Consider the following 19,310-nt stretch of genomic DNA (forward strand, 5'->3'; position numbering starts at 1 on the left):
GACCAGGTCCTACCTGACCTGGCTCCTCCTACTTCTCCAGCCCCATCCAGATGTCACCTCCAGAGCATTTGCATTTCCTTCCTGATTTCTCCACTGCCAAGTCCACACCTTTGCATACTCTGGTCCCTCCCTCTGCCAAGGCTCTCTACACTCCACCTGCCTGTCAAACCCTGGCTCAGGGCCTTACAAGGCAGCTGCTCCTCTTTCAGAAAGCCTCCCCGGACTCCTCTCTCCTGTAACTCTGTAGTTCACTTGGGCCTGGCCCTTTTCTTACTTACAACTCCCGTTATGCTGAATAGCAGTAATGGGTGTGTGTCCAACCCTTCAGAGAATTAGTCTTTGTCTCATTCATTCCTTGGAATATTCTAGAATACCCCGACACTGAATATATACTACACAAAATACACACTCCGCCAGTAACCATCAGATTCCTAGATGACTTTCCGCAGGGTGCCTTCCAAAGGTGACCTTGGACAGTTCATCTCACCGTCCTGTGCTTCCATTGTCACGCTCAAGCATGGCATTGACAGGCTGTGCTAAGAATGCTCATGGGTGCATGGCTGGTGCCCAGCACAAGTATGTGCTTAATAGAGTCAGATGGCCTCAGCCTCCAACTGGGGCAGCTCTCTACACAAATGCCCCCTGGTGACATAATGTTATTAGTGTTATGGTGTTGAGAAGATGTCTATGGAAGCTCCTTGCTTAATAAATGGTTGAAACACCAAGGTAACACCTGCATGCATAGCTACATACATATGAAGATATGAACAAGTATATAACACACACACACACACACACACACACACACACACACACACACACTCAGTATCAATCTAAGGAATACTTAAAATGATCATAGGTGGGAACCATTGATGGAAACCATTGATAACCATATTCCGTCTAAGTCATCACTGAATCATTGTGGGGCAGGGGTGTGCATGTACCCATGGCACACACAAAAGTCCAGGAATAAAGCCAGGTGTCCCATTCTGTAACTCCCCTGCCTTATTCCCTTCAGACAGAATCTCTCACTGAACCTGAAGGTAAACTGGTAGTCCACAAGACCCAGTGATGAGCTAGTCTTTGCCTCCCACAGTGCAGGGATCAGAGGAACAAGTAAAAAATGTTTCTGTGGGTGCTAAGGATTTGAACTTAGATCCCCATACTTGTATACTACGTGTTCTTACATACCTAGTGTCTCAGCAGGACCTGTCACTGGCTCTCTAGCCAAAACATTAATCACTTTATAAAAATGATTGTAGAAGGAAAGGGGATAAGGAGAGAGAGAACATGCAGGAAAGAAAGGGGAGAGGTAGGAAAGAAATGGGGAAGGAGAAGGAAGAAGAGGAGAAGGCAAGGGAGTGGGAGGGATGGAGAATAAAGTAGACAGAAGACGGGAGGTCACGGACAGAGCAGAGGGAAGAGGAACAACGGATTTATTAGCCAGTGCCCCAGACTGTGTGTAGTCCCGTGACAGAGAAAAAGAGAACAATATACAGAGAACACCCTGTCTTGGGAGTCTTGGGAGATGACTCATTAGCATAAGAGAACATAACTAGAGTTCAAGGCTGAACAAGATCAGGGCCAAATGCCAATGGGCACACCAGGCAAGTAAACACAGGGAATGCAAGCCCTGCTCAGACCTATTTATAACAGTTCTTCAAAGATTCCATAAATATGTAGTGCCGGCTACTGTATAATTAGAAGTCATAATGCTTACTCCTGAAGGGGGAACCTTTTACATGTGAACAGTTAATTTTCAATGTAAACTCACTTTGTGTGGCTGGTTTTTAATTGTGAAAAGGGCATTTTTTTAATTCAAAATAAGCATCATTAGTTTTCTTATCCAAACTCCATATTTAGAGTACAGAGATTGTTGGCCTAAAGGTGAGCATGTGGGTGGAGCATGTGGGCAGGGCCTGGGGGCAGAGCTGGGGGCAGAGCATAGGGATAGCACATGGGGTCTATGTCTACCTGACTGATGCTCATTTTGTGTCCTCTAAGCCTCAGTTTTCTCTGATACACAATGGAACTCAGAGAGTAAATGGAAGATGGACAGCTCTAATAACAATTGCTTCCTTCTTTCCTGGTGATTAGACCCAGGAGTCTGGGAACCAGGTATGGCCCAGTTTTTCTGAGTGCTACAATGGAGGATTAAGACTAGGGTTTCATGTGAAGGTTCCAGCCAGTCTTTCCCAGTGCTAATCCAAGAGGGAGAGTGTTCAGCAAGTATTTCCTCAGAGAGTAGAATGATTCTATGATGTGACCAATGAACCAGTGAGACTCACCCACTGGGAGAGGCTCAGCACCTCCCTGGTGGCTCCTAGCTCTCAGTGCTCTCCTTGAGATCAAATTCATTATTAGCCAAATAAAGAACTTATAGGTTGTCTTTTATAAAGGAGTCACAGGATCCAGAGCTGAACAAACAAACCAAATAAGCTCTTAAACCGGATGATGTCTCTCCTACATACAGCCTTCTGGTCATTTCCCATCACAATAAAGAGCAGCTTTCCTTCTGGTGCCGGTGGACTGTGGCTTCAGTTCTTCCTTTCTGACGTCACATGGCATCACTGTGGCTCGGACCCCTGTTGCCTAGCCATTCTGACCTTTCTGAAATCATCTAAAGCCACTCCTCAAAGTCAATTCACAGGCGGATGAAACCCCTTCAGCGGCATCCAGCCTTCAAGTCAAAAGCATGTATGAGCAGGGGACATGGCTCTCAGCAGGTAAGGGTGCCTGCTGTAAGGCCTACATGAGTTTGATTCCTGTCACCCCCAGGAAGGAAAAAAAATCTCTGGCCACCATATGTATGGTGTGGCATGCAAAAGTCCATGCATATATACACACAAAATAAATAATTTAAATTAATAACAGTTTTAAAAATTAAGTAGCTTGTCCATGCTTCAATAGATGACCCTACACCAATGCTCCTACACCAGTTAGCAGCAGTGACTGGACTCGGTTGGTTATAAATTAATAATTAGTTAATTGGTTAAGTAAATTTTGGAGGTATATGTGTTGGGGGAGTCTTGTGGAAGTTGGAGGGAACAGGTAGGTATGAATGCAATCCAGATACCCTGTATGTATGAAATTGCATGAATCTTTTCAAAGAATAAAGAAAATGCTAGTTGTAAAAAGGTTTTATAAAAAATTATGTATACTGAAAACAGACATTTTCCTTAGATTATGTCATAAGGATATAACAACTCTTTCCATAGCATTTAGATTATGGTAAATGTTCAAAGTGATCCAGAGACCATTTCAGCTTACAGGAGGACTGTATATGTTGTATGAAAATACTTCGTCATTTTCTAAAGGAACTTGAGCATCTCTGCTTTTTGTTAATATTGAGAGAATATTCTAATGTCTCTTGCTACCAGGGAACCTCTTGCTCTTTGTTGACATAAGTTGCTGAGCTGGGGCTATTTGTTATACAGCACTGTTGTCACTAATAGCTGACTGATGCAGTCTCTAGTACTCCCATTTACTCCATACACAAGCTTCACGAGTCACTTAACCTCTTTAAATCTCAGTATACTCTACGATCTTTGGAAGTTATATCCATCTCCTCCCACTGACTTCATGCCGTGACTGTTGCACAACAGATGAAAACGATTTTTAAAAAACAGAAAAAAAAAAGGATTGCAAATACAAAATAGCATTATCAGCAGGCATGAGTTTGACCTGGCAACAGAGCGTGGCTCCCAGCGTAACCCCAGGACATCTGTTATGAAGCTGCATCATGTCCAGCACACACTTCTGAACCCAGGGCCACACTCGGTGCTAATTTTTTCCTGACATACAAAATAAAATGCCAGACTTCAGAAAGTAATTTCAACAGGCCAGGAATCAAAAGTGATTTTTACTTCTGAGGTGTTGCCTAAGGGGAACTTGTGGGTACACACAGACTGGGAGCACTGGGAGGGAAGGCTATCATAATTTAGTTAGAACAGCGGAAAGCAGAAGCAACAACTGTCCAGCAACAGGAAACTAGAAAATCTGTAGAGTGTGTCCACATTATAAAACACCTCATCTAAAAAAAAATAAATAAAAAAATAATAAAACACCTCATCTACAGAACAACTGGGTTAGATCAGAGAATTTTTACAAACAGTGCGTCCTTGGAATTGAAATATCTGGAGAGGTGATTCAGGAGCAGATCTGGAAGAGAGAAGAAAGGTACTAGGGGAATGTAGGTCCTCTACTCAGTTTCAGTCAAAGGATGCTTAAGGCTAGAGAAATGGCTCAGTACTTACAATCACTCACCACTAACACAGAAGACGGAAGTTTATTCCCAGCACCCACAGCGGGTAGCTCAAAACCACCTAATATTCCACCTCCAGAGCATCTAATGCCCTCTTTTGGCATCAGGACCCATGTGCGTGCACACACACACACACACACACACACACACACACACAAACACATACACACACATACACACACACATATACACATACACACACATACAAGCACATACACACACACAAACACACATACAAACACATACACACATACACACATACACACACAAACATATACATACACACAAACACACACATGCACGCACATGTACACATACATATGCATGCACAAATAAAATAAATCTTAAGAAGAAAAAGTCAAAGAAAACTCAAATCGCACCTGCACTGTGGATCAAATGTCTCTGTCCCACTCTACTCCATAAAGCACGTGCACTGAAGCTCTCTTTCTCTGTGAGCCTGAGCACCTGGCTGCCGGATAACAGTGCTGTTTGGAGAGGAAGTGGAGGCTCTAGGAAGTCAGGTCTGGCTGACAGATACAGCACACAGGCCTTGAGGATTATACCTGAGGTCGATCTCCCATTTTGTGTGGACTTTCTGATCCATAAGCTGTGAGCAACTCACACCACAGGCTCCCTCTAGTCTGGAATCACCTACCTCTACCTCCACCAAGATGGTCAAAGTTCCCTCTGAACTGCAGGTCAAAACAAAACTTTTCCTCTTTAGATCGCTTCTGTGGACTATCTGTCACTAATGCAAGCCCTAATACTCAACATAACAGTATTTACAGATAGGGCTGTGGAGATAATTAGGTTACAAGTGAGAAGTGTTATAAGCACCTGGTATTTCAGCCCTGGTCTTGGGTTTCATTACAGCACTGTGCTGTAGACCGTTGTTTATCTGTCTCCACAAAAACCCTATAGTGAATCTCCACAAATTAGGTAGGGCTTTGCAGAGATAATTAAGACTAGGTGAGGTCACAATGGTAGAACTCTCATGAATGGAATGAGTGTCCTTAAATAAGTCATTGGTCACCTTGCTTTCCTCTCCACACTCTCTGGCACTAGAGAAGTTGCCAGTCTGCAGCCTAGAACCCAGCTACACTGGTGCCTGGACCTCGGAGCTGCAAGCAATACATGTCAGCTGTAGACAAGCCGCCCAGTCTGCGGTGTTTCACTACAGCATCTTGAGCAAGCTGAGACAAAGCACACCGAAAGGGTGTCTCAGGAAGGGTTTCCAATGGCCACCCCAGGGACCGATTTTATAAGCTGCTAAAAGTTACAAGCCACCACTGTAGAAGCATAAATCCTAACAGAGAAATCACTGGTGGTGGGGGTGGGGGATGATTTCCTGTGTGGTTTCACCTTTTAATGAGAAGAAGGAGCGAGTTGGATAAAGAGAAGGAGGAGAAGGGATGCTCTCCAACATGATGTATGATTGCATGTATGAACAGGCATGTATGAACATGCCTGATGTATTTATTAGCTAGGTCAGATTCCAATCTTCCTTTCAATTTCTTCACTTGACTTACCTAAACGTGCTGAGCATTTACTGATCAATGGCTCTCTAGGAGCGAAAGGTGACAATAAGTCAAGGAATCAAATATTCAATAAACCAATGTCTTTCTTATGGTTTGAATGTAAAGTTTACTTCCTAATGCTCGTAGGTTGAAGGCTTGCACCAGAACTGAGAGATGATTAGGGTTGCTGAGAGCTCTGAAATCATGGCGGTTGATTAAGCCATTCATGGGGACTCATGAGAGGGCGTTTTGGAAATGTGATGGAAATGAGGAAAAAGGCAGGGCACACCGATGGAAAGAAGGGTCATGCCCCAGCCCTTCCTGCTTCTTCTGTGTCCTCATGGACATATGAGCAGCTGGCTTCACCATGTCCTTCAATTCTTGGAGCTCAGTTCCACTTCAGGCCCAGAAATTCAGAGCCAACCAAATATACCAAGTCCCCTGAAATCACAAGGTAAAATAAATTTTTCCCATTCTCAGCCGTTTCTCTCCATTTTGTGCCATGGTAACTAAAAGTTCTGCTCACCCAGTCTTTATACCTGCAGTTGACTAAGAGCACTTGAGGCCCGGTGTCTGGGTTCAAACCCCATCTGCACACTGATGGACTAGGTGCCCTTGAGATAAAGACATCATCTTCCTGAGTTTGAGTGTCTCATCTGCTGTGTGTCAGTCTCGTAGTTCTACTTCTCTGTGTGGTCAAGACATTAACAAGAGGATGTCCGTCAGACAGACAAGTGGCTGGGTAAGAGGCAGTGCAGAGTGGTCACTGGAGAATCTGCTTCTGTTCCAATTTTGTCAAGCATCCTGGGAGGGTATCTCCTCCAGAAGTTCTTTGCCTGCTTTTCCTGAGAGGAACACCTCACCTTCACCACCACTACATTCCTTTTCCCTTCTTTATTGTATTCACAGCCTTTATCACTCCCTGACCTTGCATACTTCACTGACCTATTCCCTGGTCCTCTTCTCCATCAGTGTGTGAGTTAAGCGCTGTGCCAGACTCACGTAGGCTCAGCACATGGTAAGCATTCAATGAACGTTTATGAAAGGCAAGAAGGAAGATGTCAATTCTGACTCCATGGAGCAGAAACACTTGACAGGGGGATGGGAACAATGGAGTCAAGGACCCCAACATCCACGAGAACAACTAGGAAAGAATCAACCACGTGTCTGCTGCAGGGCCCTCTGGGAGGTTTTCTATAGCTACACAGAGGGACAGTGCCACAGGGCTGCAAGAGGAGATAGACGGATCCAGTGGAGAGATTCGAGTCCAGCCTAAGCAGGCTGCAGAAAGGTCTCTAGACATCACAAGATCATTTCAATAAAGCAATTCCACCTTGAGAAAACATGAGCCATGGAGCTGCAGTTTCTCCAGAATTTTGTATTAATTATTTCCTGGCCTAAGGCACTCTATGTTAATTGCTCTCAATTGAAAAAGTGTATGTTTATGTTTGTGTTAGCAAAAAGCTGTGGGGAATATGTCATTTTTTAAAATCATTAAGTCTTCAAGACAGCGCCTCCAATCTTCCACAGTAGACCAGTTGTCCAGACCTTCAGAATAGCAAGCAGCCTCCTCCCAGGACATATTGATGTACAGATGTCCCGCCCCTCCAGTACTGAGAACGGAGTAAATGTTTGGCTTTGTTTTCCTTCCGTCTGTGCATTTCCCCATCTTTAGCCTCTGTGGCGAGAAAATCTTAGGGTCCAAGCTATTAGAAGTAAAGTTCTTACTGCTAAGCAAGGCAGCTAGGGGCCAAAGACAAAGACAGAGAAAATGCTAGAAGCCTTCTGGAGCTCTGGAGATCAGTCTGCAAGGTGCTAGCCAGGAAGCACTAGGACTTGAAGTATACTCCCAGCACCTCAGCACCTGTGCAAAAAGCTGAGCAGAGGAGCACACATTTGGAGCCTAAGAGCTAGGGAGGCAGAAACAGATTTCTGGGACTCACAGGCTAGCCAGCCTCTCCTAATGCATAACTGAGAAGTCCCAAAAGAACCATTGATGTCTCCCCCATTTTTTTCACCAGACTAGTTCATTAATTCAGGAACACAACTCCTGGAGCCCATATTAAGCCTAGCAACTCAGAGCTTGCTAATTTATTTTCTAGAGCAAGGTCACCAAAAAGTCATTTTCTATAGCTCAGGGGCCAAACCCAATGACTTTGTAAATAAAGTTTTATTGGAATGCAGCCATTCCCTTTCATTTACACTTGATCCATGTCTGATTCTTTTGCACAACTATAGAACTACAGAGATCAAAGGACTTGCTCTCTCTCCCTTTAAAATAACTTTTTTATTAAAAAACATGACTTGTCACTTCTGATCTAGAGTGATATTGTCCAATAGAGATATGGGAGAGATGAAGCAAATTTCCAAGCAATCACATATAAAACACAAAGAAACAAGTCAATTTTAACAAAATGCTTAACTTAGCCCACTATGTTCAAGATGCTACTATGACAAGACATCATTCACTTACAAAAACTAATGGTGTTAGGCTGGGGAGATGGTTGGTCAGTAACATACTGGCCTTGCAAGTGTGAGGACCTGAGCTGCATCCTCAGACCCACAAGGGAAAAGCCACATGTGTGAAGGCAAGCCCTACCCAGGTGGGCTCCTGGAGCTGAATGCATGACTGTGGAGGTGAGGAGTGTGCAGACAAGGTAACTCCAGCACTAGGTGATGACGAGTCAGTGCATCTGGCTGGCCGACAGCATCTTGGTCTGACTGCTGCAGGCAGTTCTACTTCACGTCCCCCTAATTTGGCACACCCATTGCCAGACTGACATTTTCTGTAACTAGGAAGTGTGTCTTCCTACATACAGTGAAAAAAGGCTCATCCTCTGCCACCCCTGACCAAGGGAAGCTCAGCCTTTGATACACTGGGAGCAGATGGACTCCTGTTTACTCCTTCCTACAACCACCTCCACATATCTTCAATCCACTTGCTGGGCAGCCCCTGGTACCTCACTGCTTGCTTCCTCATCAGCACGGCCTTGCTGCTCAGCATACTGCTGCCTAACCCACCCACTCCGTGGGGTTCTTCTCTTTGAAATCAACTACTGAAATATGGGCTGGGGGATCTGCAGGCATGGGAGTGGGGGGGGGGACACACTGGAAACAAAGCTAGCATGTATTTTTCTTCTCCAAACTATTCTCTGTCTTGGAAGCCTGCAAGATAGACAAACCTTTTCTAAACTCAAAGAGAAGAATTCAGAAAATGAGGATCCTAGGCCAAGTCCTGACAGAGCTAAGATCTCCTGAGGGAGGAGGTCACACATATTTGGGGAGCTGGTTTGATGATTATTTTTTTTCCCACATCTTCTACATCTACCACCTTCAAGTTAAGCTTTTCTGGGTATTTCCCTTAAAATAAATACAGACGCATCAGTGTGTGTGTGTGTGTGTGTGTGTGTGTGTGTGTGTGTGTGTGTGAGAGAGAGAGAGAGAGAGAGAGAGAGAGTGTGTGTGTGTGTGTGTGTGTGTGTGTTTCAATTTAAAAAATAAAGGTCTGATGTGGGGGGCATGTGCTTATAATGCAATGCTAAGGAAACAGAGGCAGGAGGCTTTCCTGGGGCTCACCAGCGAGAGAGCCCAGCCTAACTGGCAAGTGAAACATCCTGTCTCAAAAAAGTAGATGTTGCCTGGAAAATAAGGCCAGCGGTTGTCTAGTGACCTCCACTTGTATATGCACAAACATGTACCCATACATATAGAAATACACGCAAAAATAATGTTGACATCAATTTTTCATATGAAGCCTTCACAATCTGATGTCTATTTTATGTCAATGGCACATGTGTACACAGACAGCCTCCTCATTGCCACGCATGGCTTGGACTGCCATATTGGAAAGAGCATCACACATAGTTAAAGAGAAGATGTCTCACCACATGCAAAAGTTTCATGTCCTTGCCTGCAGCAAGGACCCACAACCAATGACCACTGTCACAGAGATATCAAAAGCCAATCCATGGGTAAACCACATGACTAACTGGTATACCTCACACTCCAGCTCACCCCATGGGACAGGCCAAGGTTTGGACTCAACTGAGACCTGTCCTTTTTTGTCTCCTGCCTCTATCTTACTACCATGCCTTCTTTCCAGGGCCCTTCTGGGGGTGCTCCCCCAGGAAGTGCCTTGCACAAGAATTCCCATTTCAGGCTCTGCTTCTAGGGAATTTGTCTGGGTTCAGGGAAATAAAGGAATAAATATTTATTGAATATTTAGCACATGTCAGACACCTAGTAACTATCTTTCCACAAAGTTATAAGGTTGGAAATATCATTCACATTTTAAAGATAAAGAAACCAGAACAGCCAGGCACAGTGGTGCATGCTTACAGCCCCAGAACTCCTAAGCAGGAGAATTTGGAGGAGCTAACAGAGCCTATGTTGTAAGATTCTAGCTCCGGGTCATGAAATAATAATAGTAACAAAAATAATGGAAATAATAAATAAAAATAATAAATCATAATAATAAAGACAGGGAACAGCAAGAGAGGAAAGAGGAATTGAAAGAGAAGAGAAGGAAGCATGAGGAAAGAGGAAGAGGACAGGAGAAGGAAATAGGAAGGAGAAATAGAAAAGAGGAGGAAAGAAGGAACAGAAGAGAGGGAGGAGGAGGGGTGAAGGAGGGACAGAAGGTGAAGAGAGCATTGGAGCCATATAATAACACCGTGGAGTTATTCAACAGCATGGATTGTAAACATATGCAACAATAATTAAATGTTTGAGGCATAACGAGCATTAGGAAAAACACGACAATGCTGGGTTTTATTATGTGGATATGTGACTTTTTTTTCCAAGTATGACATTGGAAGTTAATTCTAAAAGGATCTTAGGTATGATCTTAATGATTCTGTCTCCCCCAAATTTTGTATGTTGAAATTGTGGCCTCCAAAGTGACAGCATGAGGAGATGGTGACTTTGGGAAGTCCCTAGACAATGAGAACAGGACCTCACAAAGATCATTCATGGCCTTAGCAGGCAGGACTGAGGGAGCCTGCTGGCCTCTTCCACAATGCCAGAGTGGTGAGAAGGCACCACTGTTTTGCCTACAGTCTTGAGGTATAACCCATGCTGGCCTGAAAACCTGTCCTGCTTCTGCCCCCTAAGTGCTAGGATCACAGACATGCACCACCATGTTTAACTCAACAAGGTACCATCTATGGGAAAGCAGGCCCCGCCTGGCAATAGAGCCTGAGCATCTCAGTGTCCACTGCTGTCCACTGGGCTTGTGTGGTTTATAGTTAGAACAGCCCAAGCACATGAAGACAGCAATATACCAGGAAGAGCGCTTGCCTAGTAAGCGCAAGGCCCTGGGTTCGGTCCCCAGCTCCGAAAAAAAGAAAAAAAAAAAAAAAAAAAAAAAAGAACAGTCCAAGCACATGCAGGCAGCAATATACCAAAATAGTATCACCAATAACTTTCTTTGAGCATGTAGGATGAATAGTTAGTATTGGTTTTCTTTTCTTTTTTTTTTTTTTTTTTTGGTTCTTTTTTTTCGGAGCTGGGGACCGAACCCAGGGCCTTGCGCTTCCTAAGCAATCGCTCTACCACTGAGCTAAATCCCCAACCCCTTAGTATTGGTTTTTCTTGTATATTCTATTTGCCCTTGCTTCCCTCATCAGTAAATTGTCTCCTTACTGATATGATTAGACTCCACTGAAAACACTGCCATGCAATAGTTAAAGAGCTTGGTTGGTTTGGAACTGATTTGACCAGAGCTCCAATCCCAGCTCTCTCAAGTATGAACATCTGAAAACTTCAAGTTTCACATCTTTAAAAGAGACAAAGTCCTCCAACTCTTGGAAGTGTTATAAAGAGTACAAGTTTACATTCAAAGTGCTTAGTCTACTGTCTGGGAAAAAAATAAATCGGAAACCAATAAATAGAGATGGGAAATCAATAAATAGACACTAGACCATCTTGCTTCAAAGTTCATGTTTCCTCAAAACTAACTCAGAGAGGTCCGTGACAATCCTCCACTCAACTAGATCTAGGGACAGCTGCAAAGCCAAAGATTGTCAAGTGTGAGTCAGGAAAAGTCCTGCCCAGTCGCCCCCATCTCTGCATAGTTAGAACACCTGAGTTCCATTTATGGGAAACACGCCCTGCCCCGCTCACAGCTGGTCACTACCAGCTTCAAGGGGCAGGAGTTCTTCCCTTCCTGTGATTAATGAGACTTAAATTGGCCTACTGACAATGAGTTATCTTCAAGACATCAAATGTTTTACACTGAGTTCTCCTTTTGATTAAAAATAGTCCAGGATTTTGAGAGACTCTGTCTCAATGTCCCCGTTAATAGGCACGTGATATCTCCCTTGCTGTTCACCCACATCAGGGATGGAGGTGACATTTTTTTCTTTCTGGTGCTCCTGTAAAGGCAGCACCTGTCCCCTACACTTTATCTGAAGTGACCCAACTTATGATGTTGCCAATAACTGCTTTTGAATGTGTTTGTGTTTTGCACACTGAGAATGTCCACTTCCCCGAAAAAGGGTTTGGTTTCCTAATACAAGGATTCCCTATAAATGGGCCTCAGATGTACTTCTTCTGTGTATAGAGTAGCTACTGCCCCACAACATGGCCACATACCCTTTGGAGAAAGTCTCTATCCCAAACCATGTCCCCTTTATGTGGGCCTCTACTCCTCTAGGAATATACTTGCCTTCTTGTCACTGAAGGCAGATTCTGTCCTTCTCCCACTGCTCTCTGGCTCTCAATGGCTATAGCCCACTGATAACTCACCATTACTACATCCCTATCTTGCTGCAACCCTAACAACACTTCCTGAGAACATCTCCCAAATAGGGGAATTTTCCTTGCCTTAGGATCTGTGTGCTTCTAGGAGAACTAAATTGAGGTGGTGCTGCCAGCATGAGAACACCAAAAAAGTCTTCCAAGCACAACAAGGAGGCAAGATGGTGTGTGAAACACATAGGTCCCTTGCGGCTTTCTGACTGAAGACTTGGGCACTAAGGAAGCCCAGATGATTCAGTTCACAGAGATCTACCATCCAAGAACTTTTCAAACCCATGTCTGTTACTAACATCCCAATGGCCGCATGCTACTCCCTGGTCCCTCCTGGAAGCTCAGCATACAATGCTGTTGCTGATTTTTTCCCCACAGCCTGGGGCATGATCAGTGGTAGAGGGCTGCCTTGGTAGGCACAAGACTCTGGGTTCTCTTTACAGAACTATAGATTTAAATAAATAAATAAAATTAATAAATAAGCAAGCATTGCTTTCGGCTCAGCAACATTTCTGGAAAAAAAACAGAGATGTCAAAGCTGGCTGGTGAGCGCTTGCTGGACATCTGAGAGCAAGCCCACATAATTATTTTTTTTAATATTCCTGAATAGAAACTGGAGACCTGAGAGATGGCTCAGTCAACAAAGTGTTTATCTTGTGAGCACAGGGAGCCCAGCTTGATCCAAGAACCCATATTTCAAAACCTAATTTTGACTGTGTTTGTGTTCTCAGCACCTGTGTAGACAGAAACAGGCAGCTCTCTAGGGCTCTCTTGGTCTATTTGGCAAGTTCCATGCCTTTAACAGAGCCTGAAGAAAAAGAACAGAGCCTGAAGATGCTTGCATACCTCCACACGTGTATGTATACATGTATATGTGGATACATGTATCCATGTGCTCATGAAGGATATAGCCGTTTAGAAGACAGAGAAAACAGCACAAATAAAGAAGTGTAGAGTGGGCCAGTTCATTTAGTCAAAACCACTTATTGAACATCTAAGTGCAAGGCAGGATGGTAGAGAAAGATATGAACTCCAAGACATTGTCTTCTTCATAAATGTTGGTATTAAACTGTATGTGAGATAGGCATTATGTAAGCCCCTGACATCTACATGTAGAGGAATGTGCCTTTTGGTTTGACTGGGTTTGGGAGGGGCATTTTTAGTTTCATTTGGTTTTGGGTTTTGAGATAGTGAGTCATTATATAACTTAGGCAGCCTTGGATTCATAATCCCCCTGCCTCAGCCTCCCAAGAGCTGATATTACAGGTATGTGCCACCACGCTCAAGTAGGTGTGAGCTTACAACAGCCATGGCCATAACAGAGGTCCTGGCTGCACAGAGCCCAGCAAGAGACAAACTGTTAGCCTTTCATAGATTCTGCATCAGTCAAATACACTCTGTTGCCATGGTGAAAGGACTGAGAAACGCAGTGGAAATGGGAGCTTTGCCTTGGCCCACAGTTCCAGGGGTGTCGGTTTGTCCTCATGCTTTCATTGCTTGAGCCTGAAGCAAACTCAGGAGAGCACGGTAATGGGGGAGGCAGCATATGGTAGAGGAGGCTACTCATCTCCTGGCAGCCCAGGAACAGAAAGAGGGAAGAGTGTGAAGGAGGGCCTAGAGACAAGATGCAGCCTTCCACAGAAGCTGTCCAGGAGTCTGCTTCCTCTAACAACTAGACTCCTCTTCATTTCTCCCACCTTCCAACACTGCCAACAAATCACAAATCCACCCGTGGACTGCTCCATCAGCTGGCTCAGAGCCCTTATGGTGAGCTCCCAAACACCCCAGCTTGAACTTTGTGTTAAGGACCAAGGCTTTACAATCTGAGTCTTTGAAGGAAATGTCCCATTCGACACATGCTCAGCTCTTGGCGGCTTCAGTCAACCCCTCCTTCCTTTTGTATGGAAAGATGCACGGATTTATTTCTCCAGTCAGTTTACACATCTTATCATTTATTTATTCCACCTCATTTCACAAAGGATTTGAAGCAGCAAACAAAATATAAATAAACAATCACACATTGGATACAGGAAAAATACAAATTAGTACAGAGGTGTGTGATTTTTTGGTGTTATGTAATTAGAATCGCTTCTAAAGATCTAACCTTTAAACACACACACACACACACACACACACACACACTTCTGTTGCACAGAGATCCTCTTCCTCTTCCTGTTTGGGCAGACTTGATTCAAGCCCCACCCCTCAGCCCGTAACTAGCCAACCAAAGCACTGTTTCCCAGGTCATATTCCTTCCCACAGGCCAGTCAGAAACCTCTCTGTAGTTTTCAACACAGTTGTAGAGAAATATCCTCTTTCCCTCCTTGGATCTCTGGATCTGGAGCAATTATCACAATCCCTGGCTATACCTACTAGTAGCTATCTGGTCATTTCAGAGGGAAAAAAACCTATCTAGAAAGTTAAGTCAAGGGGGATTGCAAAGTTTACAGATGAAGAGACAAAGTCAAAGTTCTGGAAACACTGGATGTCTAGCAGCATCTACAGGTCAGATGTGGCCCAGAAAATTCCTCTTTCTGCTTGCATTAGGTTTCTGTCCCCAGGATCTTCAAGTTCCCAACATAGTACATATGTCTGAGATACCTGAAAGACACCAAATAGGCAGTGGGAGATGAGGGTCTCAGTGTTATCAATTCCCCCTGTAGTCTTTCAGGTAGGCAATACAGAGGGGAAACTGATCAATAATGCTACTCTCCTGAAGCATGGCATGGGGACATCCATGGGGCTTTGGGGAAGCAAAGCTCCTTCCCTGGCATGTACGCTTTGATGAAAGAAACACTGAGTGGTGGACTGAGGGCATAGGTCAATTGGTAGAGTGCTTGCCTAGAACTCAAGAACCCCTGAGTTCAGTTCCCAGCACTGTATAAAACTAGGCATTATTGGCACAAGCCTATCGTCCCAGCATCTAGGAGGTGGAGGTAGGAGGATCACAGATTCAAGGGCATCCATAGCTACTACACAGTAAATTCAGGGATAGCCTGTGTCATATGAGGCTCTGTCTCAAAACAATAAGAGAAATGAGCAGGGTCAGCATTAGACAGAGATGATGTGTCTGAGCATGCACTTCCCAGAGGGTTTCTCTACCGCTGAACACTACTGCTGAACACTGATCCCCCAAACTAGCCCCTACTATCAGCCATTCTCCCCAGCTTCTGAATGGTCTACTCTTGTCTACCACAAAAAGAACTCAAGAACCTGGGAACTTCCCTCCAACCCTGAGAAGTGTTACCCAGATACACCTGCAAGCACTGGGGGCTGTCCTCCAAAGTGCCCCTGCTCTTCCCCTCCTGTCTCTGTGACTAATTCAAGCTGTTGGGATCTCAAGTTCCCACCAGGCTGTCACAGTGCTGAGGATCTCAGATGGCTCCAGCCCAAGTAACAGATTGTTCCAAGCTACTTGTCCTTACAAACAAACAAAAAAGAATTTGCACAGTGCCCTTACACTTGTCTTGGTGAGGTGCTTCTTTGATAAAATCCATCCCAACAACCTGCCTCATTTAAGTGCCCCAGACAAGGGTAGGATGCAGACACAATGTTATACCAATGGCACTGAGGAAGATGAGGTTTGGTTTTGTTTGTCCTTTTGGTGTGTTTGTCTTGGCTACCCTGCCAAGGGTTTGATATGCATCATTCTCTCTCATTTGCACAGAGATCTAAGCCATTGGGTAGCAATACCATTTCCTATGGGAAGAGGGAAGGACTCTATGACTTCCCCCAGGTCACTCCATTAGCAAAGGGTCAACCCCAAAGACTCCAGTCCCTGAGCCCCTTGTATTGACCTCTTTCTCAAAACCTTGACATGAGTAAACAGAAGCATCGCACGCAGAAGCTCCTGTCTAGGTTCAGTTTATCCAACCAAGCCTTCCTTTTCTTCTCAGCAGAGATATTCACAAATCAAACCATTACAATGCGACATTGGCTTTGTCCTGGAGACAGAGTTCAGGGGAAGAGCACTTGTCTAGCATGCAGAAATCATTGAGTTCAATCCTCAGAGTCACAAAATATGATGTGAAGAATGGTTAACTCTTAAAGGGTTAAAATTATCTACTACTTTCCCTACAGTAAGAATTAGTTAGCCAGACAGGACATGAAATGCAACGTTTCTCAAATTATTGTCCATGGCCACTTGCGTCAAAGTCAAATGGGAGCAGGGTAAGCCTGCTGAATATATGTCTTCATGGTGTGGGCTCCAGTCCCAGCCTGGACTCCAGGGCTCTGCTAAGGCAGCTTCTATTAAGAAACACTTACAAAATCCCCTGTCTCTATGTTAGGCAGGCGCTAGGTATCTATCATCGCTGGAGCGTTCCACTGACTATCATAATGACAGGGACATGCAGACAGATGCTAGAGACAAGTTCACAGACTGAAAAAAACACAAAGTAGATACATTTAGGATTTCAAATCCACAAACAACCTTAGACCAGTGACAACTTCCTTTTGTACGTAAATAAGAGCTATAAAAAACAGGCATCACTGGTCAACCGGAATGTATAGATCTCATCAATCAGATTGCAAATACTGGAGAGTGGCATGGACTGTATCTACACTGAAGTTGTAAAGAATTCTTTTTGTCATTATTCCCTCACTAAGACTATGAAACAGTTACTTAAAAATTGTGTCAATGAGTATTATAAATAACCTACAGAGGATTTCAAACGCATATGAAGATATGCATAAGATGTATGCAGACACACTGTCATTTGGGGTATAAGAAACTTAAGCATATGCAGCTTTCAGATTCTAAGACAATAGCCCCCCATGAAGACTAGCACACAGTGTGACCAGTGTGACCAGTACAGACATAGTACACATTCCATTAACAACAAACAGGGAGGAAAGGAGAGGAGCAACAAAGGGTCTTCAGAAGAAAACACCCAAGGCCCCTCTCTTTCCTTTTGCATTCTTCTCTCCAAAGATGGCAAGAGAATACGTTATCCTGTACAGCATTCACTCAGTGTGCAGAGAGCATGGTACATGTGAGACATGACAGGGGGTGGGGCACTTAGAAGTGTTTAGAACCCTCAGAGTCTTCATTCCAGTTAGATGGGAAAGCAAACATTCCTGTGGAAGTTCAAAGGCACAAAATCCAAGGCGATTCAGTAAAGAAAACCAAAAGGCAGGAAAGGAACTTAGCAATGTAAGCAAGGGTAAAGAGATCTGAGATGAATGGGACACAGGAGGAGTAATGTAAACTGGGTATAAAGATGGGTTGAGAACAAGCTCAACTGGGCCATGTCTAAGGTCTCTGGATGGGAAGGGGACTGCAGAGTGGAAAGCAGGGCATGCCAGAGCTGCATTCTGGGGGACATCTACAGCCCTGCTGTGGCCTCAGGCTCTCTGGGGTCCTGGGCTTCTAAGGATGAGAAACTGACTTGGCAAAATATACAGAGTGGAATAAGAAGAGCTGTCACCTTCCCTTTCCTGCCTGGGGCCCCACCTCCTAACCTGTGTGTCCCTCTCATCCTGAGAGCCAACGGCTCATGAGCTCATACTCTCCATATTGAGCAAGGCATCAGCTCATCTACAAGCCAGCATGGCCTACTTGATGAGGTCCTCATGCGTCCCCAAGGATGTCTGTAGTTGCATTTGGATGCTGTAGCCCTCCCCTTTATAGTCCTACCTAGTACCAGTCATCCAGAATTGTCTATTCAGGCTTCAGGAAAGGGAATAAAAGCCAAACCTACTGGCCGAAGAACCCCATCATCTACCACTACAGACTAAAGTTCTGGGCTCTGCTTCCATACACATATACTGAAGACCTGGTACATAACATGACTGTATTTAGGGATTGTGAGCAGAGGATGATAGCTAAGTGACAGAGAGAGACTGAAAAGAAGAGAAAAAAAACCCTCTTTCTCTCTGTTGCCTTCTAGAAGCCTCACCAGAAACTCACCTGCCAATACCTTGTTTTGACCTTCCAGTCTCCGGAACCATTAGGCAAAAATATTCTGATGTTTAAGCCACCTAGACTGTAGGACATTGTTGCAGAAGTCCAAGGACAGTGAGGTGTCCACTCTAGAGGTGAAGCAGGGTGTGGAAGTGTTTATAAATATTAACAAATTCGTAGAATATATCTGAGAGACTAGACCATCAGCTTGACCCTGTGGATGCCTCTGGAGAAGAGAGGTAGGGGATGCAGAATGGAGGACATACGACACTTGCTCTAGATTCTTGACTATTTCCCTGCATGTACACATGGGTGTGTTCAGATAGAGTACTACATTCATTTTTAAAGACAGACTCCAAAGGTGTAGACAGACCCCTGACTAAAGGAGCCTGCCTGGAGGCCAAGGAGAGCCACCCTGGGAAATCCCAAGCTCAACACACCATCTGAAACTCAACTTATAAAATCCCACCAAATATGAACCCAGGTCAAAGACAAAGGATTCTTCACAGAGGATTTGCTAACTAGATGAGGGTACCTGGGAACATTATCTGTGCTCTCAAGAGACAGCGGCAGAAACAGAATAAATATGTAAGCCGTTCTGATCCCTAGTGAGGTCCTAAGTCTGAAAATGGGCAAAACCATATGGTGCCACCCATGACTACCAAGAAAGGGCTTACATCTTAGGCGGAGAGCTGAGGCCAGAAGGGGCAGCTCCAGTCATGTGCCGCTTAACTTCCTCAGGATGGCTGTTTCTTTGGTTGAGTACCAGATGATATAACTAGCTTGTATTTAGGGGCCAAGTTATATGAAAAATGCTAGAATCTTTAAATGCTAGAATCTTTACACTGTGGAGCAGCTCGTGGGAAGTGAATGT

General features: G+C 44.4%; 1 protein-coding gene across 4 annotated transcripts in view; it reads right to left on the reverse strand.

The window, feature by feature from the left end:
- Shisa9 (shisa family member 9) overlaps window positions 1-19,310 on the reverse strand; it is a 292,994-nt gene that overhangs the window by 243,574 nt on the left and 30,110 nt on the right. The window contains exon 3 of one of the 4 annotated variants that reach the window (XM_039087035.2): window positions 1-15,132. This exon is cut by the window's left edge and continues 23,753 nt beyond it. The exons of the other annotated variants lie outside the window; for them this stretch is intronic. Within the exon in view, the coding sequence (XP_038942963.1) occupies window positions 15,098-15,132 (35 nt within the window). The 3' untranslated portion in view covers window positions 1-15,097. The remainder of the gene's footprint in view (window positions 15,133-19,310) is intronic. 4 annotated transcript variants of the gene reach the window in all.

Source organism: Rattus norvegicus, chromosome 10 (assembly GCF_036323735.1).
Source record: "Rattus norvegicus strain BN/NHsdMcwi chromosome 10, GRCr8, whole genome shotgun sequence".
Classification (NCBI taxonomy): domain Eukaryota; kingdom Metazoa; phylum Chordata; class Mammalia; order Rodentia; family Muridae; genus Rattus; species Rattus norvegicus.